Source organism: Aquila chrysaetos, chromosome 13, assembly GCF_900496995.4.
Source record: "Aquila chrysaetos chrysaetos chromosome 13, bAquChr1.4, whole genome shotgun sequence".
Lineage (NCBI taxonomy): Eukaryota > Metazoa > Chordata > Aves > Accipitriformes > Accipitridae > Aquila > Aquila chrysaetos.
The window spans coordinates 103,080-115,182 of record NC_044016.1 but is presented as its reverse complement, the minus strand read 5'-3'; the positions used below and the strand labels follow the sequence as shown (position 1 = coordinate 115,182).

The 12,103-nt window shown below is 48.2% G+C and overlaps 1 protein-coding gene and 1 pseudogene across 1 annotated transcript in view; one reads left to right on the top strand and one right to left on the bottom strand.

Annotated features, from left to right (window-relative positions):
* The window catches only part of LOC115349966 (cullin-9-like), a 35,208-nt gene extending 31,479 nt beyond the window's left edge, over nt 1-3,729 (top strand). The window contains 5 exon segments of the mRNA XM_041128609.1: nt 8-118; nt 1,463-1,580; nt 1,931-2,064; nt 2,262-2,353; nt 3,344-3,729. Of these exon segments, the coding sequence (XP_040984543.1) occupies nt 8-118; nt 1,463-1,580; nt 1,931-2,064; nt 2,262-2,353; nt 3,344-3,542 (654 nt within the window). The 3' untranslated portion in view covers nt 3,543-3,729.
* Nucleotides 3,730-11,061: 7,332 nt separating this feature from the next.
* LOC115349936 lies at nt 11,062-11,982 on the bottom strand (annotated as a pseudogene).
* Between the last annotated feature and the right edge of the window lie 121 nt (nt 11,983-12,103).

Here is a 12,103-nt window from a genome sequence, read left to right as displayed (position 1 = left end):
ATTGCAGGAATTTGCCATGAGTCTGAGGAACAGGGTGTCTTCCATCAGTGAGATGCCAAAAATTAGGACTTTGACCTTTGTTCTTGATGCCTGCAAAGTGCTAGAACAGGCACGGAAGGTAAGGCTGGATAACAGGCTTGCTGAGGTTTAGGCCTAATTCTATTGGTGTGTTTTATGCTTTTCTTAAAGTGAGGAGACGCTAACCTTGCTCTATTCTAAACAAGGGGAGACAGAAAAAGCTTGAGGGGAGGAATAGCATCAAGATAGGGGAAGAGCTCATGTCTGCCTTTCCCTGCTCTCACTCTGAGTTGGGCTCCGTCTGTAGTGTTCCTCACAGTCGGGTCATAGGATTTGGAGCTTAGCTCAAGCTGACACCATGGAATCAGCACAAGGATCTATATTTCGGGTTTTCATGTACTGGGTTTGGTCCATTCCAATTTGAAAGGCCCCAGTGGTGGTACTTACCTTTTGAAAGCTCTCCTGATGGTATGTTACAGTTAGGAAGTCCCTCTTGATATCAGCTCATGTTAGGATTTTCCTTTCTTAACTTCATTTCATGAGCCGTAGGTGTTTGGGGAGCACTGAGTTACCTACTGCATGCCCTGATAGCCACATTATGAAGGATTTGCAGTGCAGCTACTGGATGTGTGCAGTAAGCCTGTGACAGCGTACAGCTGCTGCAATGGCTTCTATCCCCTGAAACATAGGAAGGAGGTGGGAATTGCCTTTGCAGTATTGCCTCTGTAATATATACCTTGTTTGTGCAGGCAAACTTGATTTTGAGAGAGGCGTGTGGAGCAAGGGTGTCTGACCCTGTTTTGTCTTTTCAGTAGGGTAGCCCCTGTGTTTGCCAGGATACATATCACTGTTGCTTGCTGCTGGCTGTGGCTTTTCTGGCCCATTTCTTTAAATGGCAACAGTGGTCTTGTTTCCTGCTGGGTGCCTGGATGGCTTTAGGGGTCATTCATTTATAATAGGAGTTTGTCACTTGTTGAAATGCCTTTGTTGTGGGCTCTTGGTGCTGTATAGCACCATGACTGCTTCCCTTTGGGCTCAGTTCTCTCTGTTCATTGCCACTTGAGTTCAACCTTGGCTGCCCAGCAATGTGTAGATTCTGTGTGCTGGTTGTTTTGACTCTCTGCCTGCTGGTCAGTCACACTTGTTAAGCATTTACAGTCTGTGTTCTTGTGATGGTTTGCAGGTGGGAACAATCAGGTATGTTCAGACTTCAGTACAAAATAATTACACATTTATTTCCAGTCCTATGGGTAGCTCTAGGTAGCCTGACACTTCTGCCACTTGGCATAATGGCTCACTGGGCTATCGCCACAGACCAGAAGTGCTGCCAGGCTTCTCTCAGCCATGGATACGTAATGAAGTCTGGAAGGGTTTGATGCTACTCTCTTCTTGCCCACTCTGAAGCTGAAGGAGGATGCTTACAGCATGCTCTGTACCTCTCCAGGTGCTGGCCTACTCCTGTGTGTACAGCTACTATAACCAGGACACTGAGAGCATGGATGTTGTGGAACAGCAGACTGAGAGCCTAGAGCTGCACACTAATGCTCTGCAGATCCTTCTGGGTAAGTCCTGCAGCCTCTCCAAAGTAAAGACTAGCATTCCCAGCTGTTTGGTTCAAAGGGTGGCAGCTCTGTAGTGGGACAATAGCATACGCACCAGCACCCAGCTGGTGTCTCTCACTTCTCCCACCCCATTTTTGCCGCCTTGATGTCATTTCTTGGAAGTCCAGTGAGGCAGTTTTGCTGCCAGTGGAGATCGATGCAGTAAGGAGCAACACATTCCCTTCTGAAAGAGGAATGTATGTGCACAGGAGACCTAAGTAGCTGTGACTGGCTTCATAATCAGAGCCAAGGTACTCGGTCTCTGCTTAAGAGTGTGGGAAGCAGCATGACTTTGTTGGCCTTTATTGCAGAGGAAACCCTGCTGCAGTACCAGGACCTGGCCTCTTCTCTTCAGCTCCTGAAAGCAGAGCATTTCAGTACTGGTTTGGAGTTGGTCCACCAGATCAAGGAGCGTCTCTTTGCAATTCTCTGGCACTCCACACAGGTGAAGTCCACACGCCCCTTAGTGGCTTGTCTCGCTCTGGTCTAGTTTGATCTTGGGCAAACCTAGAAAGGGGCTTGACCAGCTCTGAGGGGATAGACTTTCAGTGCTGTGTATATGTCGGGAAGGGGTTTGCAGCACAAAACACACCCCAAATCGCATATTGTCTCTCTCTTCTGGCTGTTCTTCCGTACTAGCAGGATTTCCATGTTGGGCTCCAGACTTTGGCAGATCCTGGTCAGAGAAAGGTGAAAGTCTCAAATGTGCCTACTTCAGCCCCTGCCTGTATAGGGTGAGTTTTCTTAGCAGGGTAACAAGGAAAGGTGGGTGAGTGTAGACAAAAAGCAGGTAACCAGAGTTTTCTCCTGTGCTTGCTGACATACAGAAGAGTTAATAACAGATACTGGTTACTTGCATCCTGTGTTGTGGTTTGAGATAAGGATGCAAGTGACATAGTGGTATAGGGAGACCAGCAAAACCTCCGCTTGGTATGCAGCTATGGTCAAGAAAGCTCCATCACTGGCAGACCCAGTTATGGAAATTGTTCTCCCTGGACTCTCTTGGGTTTCTGTGGAGAGTCACACTCTCCCTTCAGAGGTGTATCGGAGATCTAGGAGGTGTCTAGGTGAGAGAAGCAAGAATAAGAACATACATGGGGGGAGATGGAAGGGCCTGACATTTATTTTAAGAAGGGAATGGAGAAGAGGTGACACAGCTGTAAAATAGTGTGTTGAGAGGTGAAATGGATGGTTTGTTGTTTCCCTGTCCTAAGAGTACTGAGCTGGCGGGTGTTAAGTATGATTGGAAGGTGATGAGTTCGAAACAAAGTCCATTACTGTATGACATGCTGTTTAAACCAAAAAACACAACTGGCATCTGCTATCCCAGTGTGACCAATCCCCTCTGACAGCTACTGTGTTTCCAGGAGCTGAACAGGGTGCTGAGTGTTGCAAGAAAGAATGACAACTGAATCAAGAGACACTTGGTTTCAGAGCAGGGTTTCTGGTCTCCTTGGAATGAGGCTGGGACACCAGAGCTGGTGGCAGCCTGTAGCTTGTTTGCCCAGTCACAGGCAGCTGACACAGCCCCGTGCTGTATGCATGGATAAGGCCGTTTAATCACCTTCTCCTAGGTGCACCTGCGTGGCTGCTGTGTCCCTGAGGCATGGCTTTGGATGGGGATGCTGAGGTGATGGTAGCAGGGAGGACGAGGGTGGTGTGGGGCTGGGTTGTGGTTGCTGTTCACAGCCAGGGCTCTACTCTGATGCTGTCCTCCTCAATAGGCCAAAACGTACCATCTTGTGCGACTCCCCCAACACAGATGAAGGTGGCAAAGAGGTTGAAGATGAGGAGTACGAACCGCAGTGGCAGGAAGACTATGATGATGATGATGACCTCGATGAAGACAACTTTCTGTTTGATGATGAGTCAGATAATCTTGATTGTGACTCCTACTTTGACGATGATGATGCCTATGACTAGAAGCGGGCTGTCACCCAGCCTGCCAGCCTGGACCTCTGCCTCTACCCTGTCTCGACCAGTTTGTATTAGTGTCTGTCCTCAAAGGGACATTTCCTCTGGCGGCTACTTGCTCAGTGACTCCCCTTTAATATGCAGAACATTGCTCTGGACAGATGGGCTGTGTTACTGTGGCCACCTCTCTCAGAAAGACATCTCCTCGCCTTTCTCCCTTGTCTCCATTTCTGCCCATAGGTATCTAATTGAGTTAGAAAGTCACAGTCCAGCTGCAAAGTGCGGACTGCTTGCCACCTGTTAAAGGGCTGTTCAGTGTCCTTGGGCATGCTTTTCCCCAGGACTGGGCACAGGTGAGTGTGGCATGTGTCCTAGCATGGCACTGTCTAATACAGCCAGTGTCTAGAAATACCGTAAAGCGATGCGTTTACGCTCAAGTCAAAGCCTCCCATCTGGAGCTGGTGGGATTCCCTCCAGAGCCACAGATGGATGTGGTTCAGTGCATTCCTCTAGTTGAGGGGGACAGCTTTTTTTGCTGCTTGTTGGAGTTGTCTTCTCTGCTATGAAGCAGGATGGGCTGCTATGAGTGGCACAAGTTTGTGGGACTGTTTTTAAGTGTATAAATGTATGCACGCACACACATATATGATATATATATATATATATATGCACAGAGGTTGTTCAGATAATACTTTATCTTTTCAAAAAAGAAAACCCTGAGGAACAAGGGCTGAAAACAGTTCTGTTTAAAAAAAGAAACAGTTTTCTTCTAGCACAAGCCTTCTTGTTGTCTATGGGGAACATGGGTGTTAAGGGAGAGCAGGACATTCTTGAGTGAGGAGGATGTGACCTGGATGTGCTTATGCCAGGATTTATTTGTGAAATATGTGTGGGTTTAGGATCCTCACCCAGGCCACGCAGTCTGCCCCGCAAAGTGGCTTTTCCTTCCTGGGCACTTCAGGGAATAGTAAGAGGTAAGGGGAGGGATGGGAAAGAGGGCAGGGGACCAGACCACACGGAGTGATGGGGCTGGTTTTTCTGGGAGCGGGTGCAAGACAGAACGCCTGCATGTTGATGAAGGTGGTAAGATCTGGTGTCCAGCAGAAGGCAGATGCGGGACTGCTGTTGAGGCTTGAGGGGTGATTTGGAGGTTTGTGGGATTGTTTTGGAGATATAGGGCTCTTCTCAGGCCTTGGGTGTCATCTGGGAGGGATGTGGGGTTGTTAGGGAATGCTGGGCAGGGGACAACTGCCAGGGGCAGACCAGGGAGAGGGACTGATTTTTCTGCTCTCCCCCACCCCCTTGCTCCTAGTCCTGCATAGATTTCAGCCTCCTGGCTGAACCCCAGAGTCTCTCATGGTGGAAGTCCCAACCCTGTTCCCACTATGTGGCAAACGGGTTCCCTGCCCCACAACCAGAGACACACACCTCTCTGGGCCCTCTCCTTGGGGTGATTAGGGGGAGAGATGTGGTGGGGATGCCCAGACATCCTTATCTTCCCCAGTGTGACCAGTCCTTGCAGGAACAGCCTGAATTCCCCAGGTTGCTGGGTGACAGAGGAGAACATCTTAAGTGCTCGAGTTCCTCATGTGGAGACTCATGCCTGGAGTTCCTCATCCACTGTCTCCTGGATGCCTGCTTAAAACCCCAAAAGTCAGAAGGATTGTGAGGCCCTGCATGATATTTGTAGTGAAAATCAAGATCAAGCCTTGATCTTCGACTCCGTGAGAGGTTTCTGTCCTCACTGAGCTTGCCTTAAGACACCTGTGTGTCATGGTTTAACCCCAGCCAGCAACTAAGCACCACGCAGCTGCTCGCTCACTTCCCCCCCACCCAGTGGGATGGGGGAGAGAATTGGGGGAAAAAAAAAGTAAAACTCGTGGGTTGAGATAAGAACAGTTTCATAGAACAGAAAGGAAGAAAATAATAATGATAATAACAATAATAAAATGACAATAATAAGAATTGGAATATACAAACCAAGTGATGCACAATGCAATTGCTCACCACTCGCTGACTGATGCCCAGTTAGTTCCCGAGCAGTGATCCGCCCTGCCTGGCCAACTCCCCCCAGTTTATATACTGGGCATGACATCATGGTATGGAATACCCCTTTGGCCAGTTTGGGTCAGCTGTCCTGGCTGTGTCCCCTCCCAACTTCTTGTGCCCCTCCAGCCTTTTTGCTGTCTGAAAAATCCTTGACTTGTTGCTAAAGGAATGTTTATACTAACTGAAAACATCAGTGTGTTAGCAACATTCTTCTACTAGATCCAAACCATAACACTATACCAGCTACTAGAAAGAAAATTAACTCTATCCCAGCTGAAACCAGTACACTGTGTTACGGTTTGACAGGTGTACTGTCCCTGGAGCAGGTCATGGCAGGCACATGGCATCAGAAGTGAGAGCCCTTTGGGGCTCACCACCCCCCCACCCCTCACTGGGTAGGTGGAAAAAATGATTTTTTTGCCAGTAGTATTTCACTGGCAACTGGACTGTGGCCTGAACTGCATAACCGCGGGGCCTCCCATTTATTCTATTCCTCTGATGTTTCTTTGCAGTGCCAGACTGGAGTCATGCTTCTTTCACAGGGTCTTCTTTCCCTGCTGATTCTGCCAAGCCTGTTCTCTTGGCTGTGGTTTCGCTGGATAGTAAGTAGGGACAGTGGGAATCTCATTCATCCATTCATGCACATCACTAATTGGATGATGAGGCATTTGGCTATTTATTGATCACTGTCGTGGTTTCAGCCCAGCTGGTAACAAAGCACCACGCAGCCGCTTGCTCACTCCCCACCACCCGCCCCGGCCACGGTAGGATGAGGAGAAATGATAAAGAAAGGCTCGTGGGTCGAGACAAGAACTGGGAGGGATCGCTCCCCACTTATGGTCACGGGCAAAAGACAGGCTCAACTTGGGGAAGAAACAAAATCAATTTAATTTACTACAAATCAAATCAAAACAAGGATACTGAGAAGTAAAACCAAACCTTCCTCCCACCCCTCCCTCCTTCCTGGCTCAACTCCATTCCCGAATTCTCCACCTCCTCCCCAGCAGCAGCACAGGGGGATGGGAATGGGGGTTGAGGTCAGTTCATCACACGTTGTCTCTGCTGCTCCTTCCTCCTCAGGGGCAGGACTCATCACTTGTCCCCTGCTCCAGCATGGGGTCCCTCCCACGGGAGACAGTCCTTCACGAACTTCTCCAACGTGAGTCCTTCCCACGGGCTGCAGTTCTTCACGAACTGCTCCGGCGTGGGTCCTTTCCGTGGGCTGCAGTCCTTCAGGTACAGCCTGCTCCAGCGTGGGCTTTCCCATGGAGTCACGGCCATCTTCGGGGGCATCCGACTGCTCCGGCGTGGGCTCCTCTCTCCCCGGGCTGCAGGTGGGCATCTGCTTCCCAGCTCCCCTCCATGGGCTGGGGGGGACAGCCTGCCATCTCACCACGGGCTGCGGGAGCATCAACCTCCTCCAGTGCACCTCCTCCCCCTCTTTTTTCACTGATCTCGGTGTCTGCACAGGGTTTTCTCTCACATTCCAATCCCCCTACTCGCTACCGGTTCCCCTTAAATATGTTATCCCAGAGGTGCTACCACCGTCGTCGCTGATGGGCTCAGCCTTGGCCAGTGGTGGGTCCGACTTGGAGCTGGGGAGGCTTCTAGCAGCTTCTCACAGGAGCCACCCCTGCGACCTTCTCCCCCACTACCAAAAAAAAAAAAACCAGCGCCACACAAATCCATAACAATAGCACATAAATTACACATTCCTTTTCCGGGCTAAGTAAGGTGCTCTGTGCACCTAGGTAAAGCCGGTTGGTTTTGTTGGCAGATAAGATTATGCAGCGTGATTACCAAGTTCCCTTTTATTCCCTACCTACTATTCTTTCTATCTCCATTACTCCCGATGAGCATCCATTTCCCTAGATCATGACAACCCATAAATGTAATTTGTTTACAGTCAAGAGTTTTCACGTAACTTGCAGAGACATGTACAATATCTACAGATGTGCTACCCGCCTACCTCCTTTTACATTCCTCCCTTTTACATTCCTCCCTTTTACATTCCTCCCTTTTACATTCCTCCCTTTTACATTCCTTCCTTCTTTCACATTCCTTCCTTCCGTATTTCCCTCCATCCTCACTGCACTTCCTTCTTTCCCCTTCCTTCCTTTATTCCTTCGTTCATTTCTTTCTACTTCCCTTCCTACTTCCTCCTTTCTTTATTGCCCTCTGTCCTCACTTTACATACATACTTCAATACTTCAATTCCCTTTTTCCTGCCCTTCTGCCTTCTTGACTTTCTGCTTTCCTCTGTTCCTCCTTGTCCACTTCCCTGCCTTCCTGACGTCTTTCCTTAATGACTATCTTCCTTCTTCTCTCACTACTTTCCTCAGTACTTCCTTCCTTGATCCTTCTTGCCTTCGTCTCTATCTGCCTGCCTGCTTTCCTTCCCTAATTCCTCCTCTCCTGTCTGCCTTCTTTCTTTTACCTCTCTTCCTTCCTTTCATTCCATCATCTTCCCTTCGCCCTCCCCTTCCCCTCGCCTTCCTGCCTTCCTTCTTCCCTTCCCCCTCTCTCCCTTCCTTACTTGCCTCTGTCCCCAGTTTCCTTCCTTCCTGTGGTTCCCCTTTCCTTTCTTCCCCACAGTTTTCCTTTTTCCCCCATCCCCTTCTTCACCTGGTGTGGGTCTGCAGCTTGGAGGACTCGTGTGCGCAGGGATCCACTGCAGATCTGTGCCCATCTCCCGGGGGACTGGCAGCATACCTACGTGTTTATGTATTTCCCACTAACTATTCTCCATCCTGATCAGCCCACGAGGGAAATGAGATGAGACCCTTGGTGCTGCTTGGGTTTTTGTGAGTGGAGTGTTTCTGTCTGTGCTGATTTGTATGGCTGGCCACGTGTTATTTATACTCGTGTTTTATATTTGTATGTGTGCCAACATGGAATACGTGCTTAGCCTCGCTGCTGTTTGGACTTGGAGGCATGGAGCGGCAGCAGCCTTGTCTCTGTCGGGCTATCAGATTTCGCTTCACCTAACACACAGAAGGTAGAAGCAAGCGCAGACTACTTGTGAGGTTTACAAAGACATTGCCCGTGCATGTAGGAAGGGAGTTACGAAAGACAAAGCTTACTTTTCACGGGTAAGATTTGCCCTCAGGCCTCCTAGCAGAGTCTTGTAGGAGTGAAGCAGTACCCACAGTAGTGGAAAATAGAATTAGGGACCACTCAAGTCCATTAGGCAACTAAGTCGATAGTACCAGATGGGATGCAAAGGGCTGGCAGATGCCATGAGGCCACGCTTCATCATCCTTAAAAGGTCATGGCGATCAGGGATGCTCCCAGTGACTGGAAAAAGGCAGACAGGGTATCTATTGTCAAGAAGGACAATCCAGGAAACAAGAGGCCGGTCAGCCCCACTTCAGTCCTTGGGAAAGATCTGGAACTGCATATTGGTTGACGACACTATAAAATTCGTGGTTTGTCAAGAAGTTATTGAGAATTAATTTAGAAAGTTGTGGATTGCTCCAGGAGGAAGGGAAGAGAAAGTTCTATCCATTTGGGACCCCAAAGCAGTCGTTCCAGATGACTCCAGATGACTCCAGACTTCCAGTGATTCCAGAAGCAGTTTGTGGTGAGACCCTAGTCTCAGAATGGAAGATTTCTGCTCCAGATGTCATCCTTCTGAGACCTAGTGACTGGAGGAAGGAAGAATTTTTGCATTGGACTAGGTTGCTCTGTCAGGGCTATGGAATTGCCAACTTTGGAAAGCACAAAATCAATAACAACTGGAGTGAATTTTATAGGGGCATTCCCTACAAGAAGCTCATTAGTGCCTTACCATTAAGAGCGAACGCCTGCCCCAAGAGGGAGTTTCTAGCACGGGGTAGACAGGAAATTCAAGTTAAGATCTACCGGCATTGTCCAAGCTGAGAGCGAGTTGCTTCCATATTAACGGGTATTGCCCTGCAGATCGGGCAGCCGGCATCAAAAGACATAATCAGCAGTGTGTTCTACTGGCTAAAGAAACTCAAAAGAAGGACTGGGAAGATTCTAACAAGCCGCTCCAAAGATATCACCAAAATGATCCTTCAGGGATCCCCGCGCAGAGGACTGAAGCACCCAGCATCACGTCCAACCCCATGCTGGTGGGACTGGGGGATGCCTGCCCAGCAGACTGCGCTCCTTAGTCCTGGGATACTGCAAGCCTCAGGGATCACGGTCCCAAGGACACTGGCAAGGCACACAGCTACGCGCGAAGCGGGGTTCCCCAGCCTGTGGTAGCAGTGGGGCTCAGGAACGCTCCCACAAAACACTGTGCCCACCACTGGTGTACCGGCAGGGCACTTAGGCTGTCGAAAATGCCACCTCCCTTGGCAAGGAAGTTAAGATTACGGTTAAGGGGTTAAGAATAAGTTTACAGTTTGGGTTAGGATTAGTGTAAGGGTTAGGTTGCAATTAGGGTTAAGGGTTAGTGTTGTGGTTAGGGCGCTATTAGCATTACGGTTTGGTTAGGGGCCTTAGGGTTATGGCTATTAGAATTAGCGTTAGGGCTAGCGGTTAGACTGAGGTTAAGTGGTAAGGGTTAGTGTTATGGTTTGGGATAGAGTTTAGGGTTCTCCATCACCCTCACCCAGATACTAACCCTAGCTAGAGCCCAGGTCCAAAACGGACACCTGTCAGCTAAGCCTCACACTGAAAGCGGCCACTACGGATAGCGTTTGTAAGCCCTCACCTCCCCTTCGTAGTCCCTTCGTGTAAGGTTTAGTTTAAGGGTCATTAGGGTTAGGGTTAGCAACTAGTGTTAGAGATAGGGTTAGGGTTTAAGATTAAGGTTGGCGTTATCCTTCACCGTCACTCGGACAATAACCCTAGGCAGAGCTAGGTCCAGAACAGGCACTCGCAACCTATGGTTAGGGTTAGGGGTTAGGATTAGGGTTACGGTCATGAGGGTTAGGGTTAGGTTTGCGTTTAGGGTTAGGGTCACAGCCATTAGGGTTAGATTTTTGGGTTAGGTTTGAGTTTAGGGATAGGGCTAGGGTTACAGTTAATAGGGTTAGGGTTAGGTGGTAAGGTTAAGATTAGGTTTATGGTCATTTTAGTTAAATTTAGGATTAGAGTCAGTTACGGTAAGGGTTTGGGTTTAGGGCTAAGGTTAGGGATATAGTTTCATTTAGGGTTAAGTTTTAAGGGTAAGGGTTAGGATTATTAGGGTTAGTGTTAACAGGGTTAGGTTGTAGGGCTAGGATTAGGCTTATAGTCATTTTGGTTAAATTTAGGGTTACGGTAAGAGTTAGGGTTACATTTAAAGTGAAGCTTTTGGGTTAGGGCTAACATGAGGTTTATAGTTTCAATTAGAGTCAGGATTTAGGTGTTAGGGTTAGGTTTAAACGTTAGTTTCATGGATATGGGTACAGTCATTAGAGTTAATGTTACTGCTACAGTTAGGCTTAGGCATAGAGTTGGAGTTTCAATTCTTAGGGTTAAGTTTAGCATTAGGGTCTAGGGGTTACAGTCATTAAGGTAAGGGCTAGGGTCTTTTTTGATTAGTGGTAGGCTTAGATTTACGGTTAGTTTTTTCTTTTGCGGAGTACGGTGGAAGTGTGATTGTCGAGTATGTGAAGCGAAGGTAGAAGAACAATCCTAGTAGTGAGAGTATGGCAATGATTGTGGCTGTTGTGGTTATTTTGTGTTTAGTAAGTTCTTTGATGGTAAGTCATTTAGGCAGGAAGCCTGTTAGTGGAGGAAGTCCTGCTAGGAAGAGTAAGACTAATATTAAGTTTATATTTAGTACAGGGTTTTTTTGTTCATGAGCTTATTATCACTGATAGTTTTAGAACTTTAGTTGTGTTGAGGGGGAGGAATATTGAAGCAGTTCTTAGGAAGTATAAGTACCGAGCGTTTGGGACTGTAGATAACAATTATAGCTATTCAGCGTAAGTGGGAGAGGGATGAGAAGGCTAAGGTTTTTCCACTTTGTGTTTGGTTTAGTCCTATTCAGCCTCCTAGGGCAATGGCTATGGTGGTTAATAGCGTTGGGTTGAGTGGGTTAGGAAGAGAACGGTGATGGGGGGAGGAATTTAATTATTGTTGATAGTAGCAGAGCAGTAGTTAGCGATGAGCCTTGAAGTGCTTCTGGGAATCAGAAATGGAAAGGGCCCAGTACTGGTTTGATTGCAATTGCTATTCTCAGTAGGAGGCAGGGTGTTGGGTGGCTTAGTTGGGTGATGTCTCGTTGGCCTGTGGCTCAAGCACGGGTTACGACTGAAAAGAGGACTAACGCCGAGGCGGCTGCTTGTACTAAGAAGTGTTTGGTTGTGGCTTTGATGGCTCGGGGGTGGTGGGATTTGGAGACGAGGGGAATGATAGTGAGGGTGTTAGTTTCTAGCCCTGTTCAGGCTATGATTCAGTGGTTGCTTGAAATTGTAATGGTTGCTCCTAGGAGTAAGCTTAGGGAGGAGATTTATTTTGCATGGGGGTTAATTAGGAGGGGAAGGGGTTAAACCACCATTTTGGGGAATGGGCCTGAGAGTTTTTTAGCTGACCCTCCTAGAAAATAATATAGAGGAAGT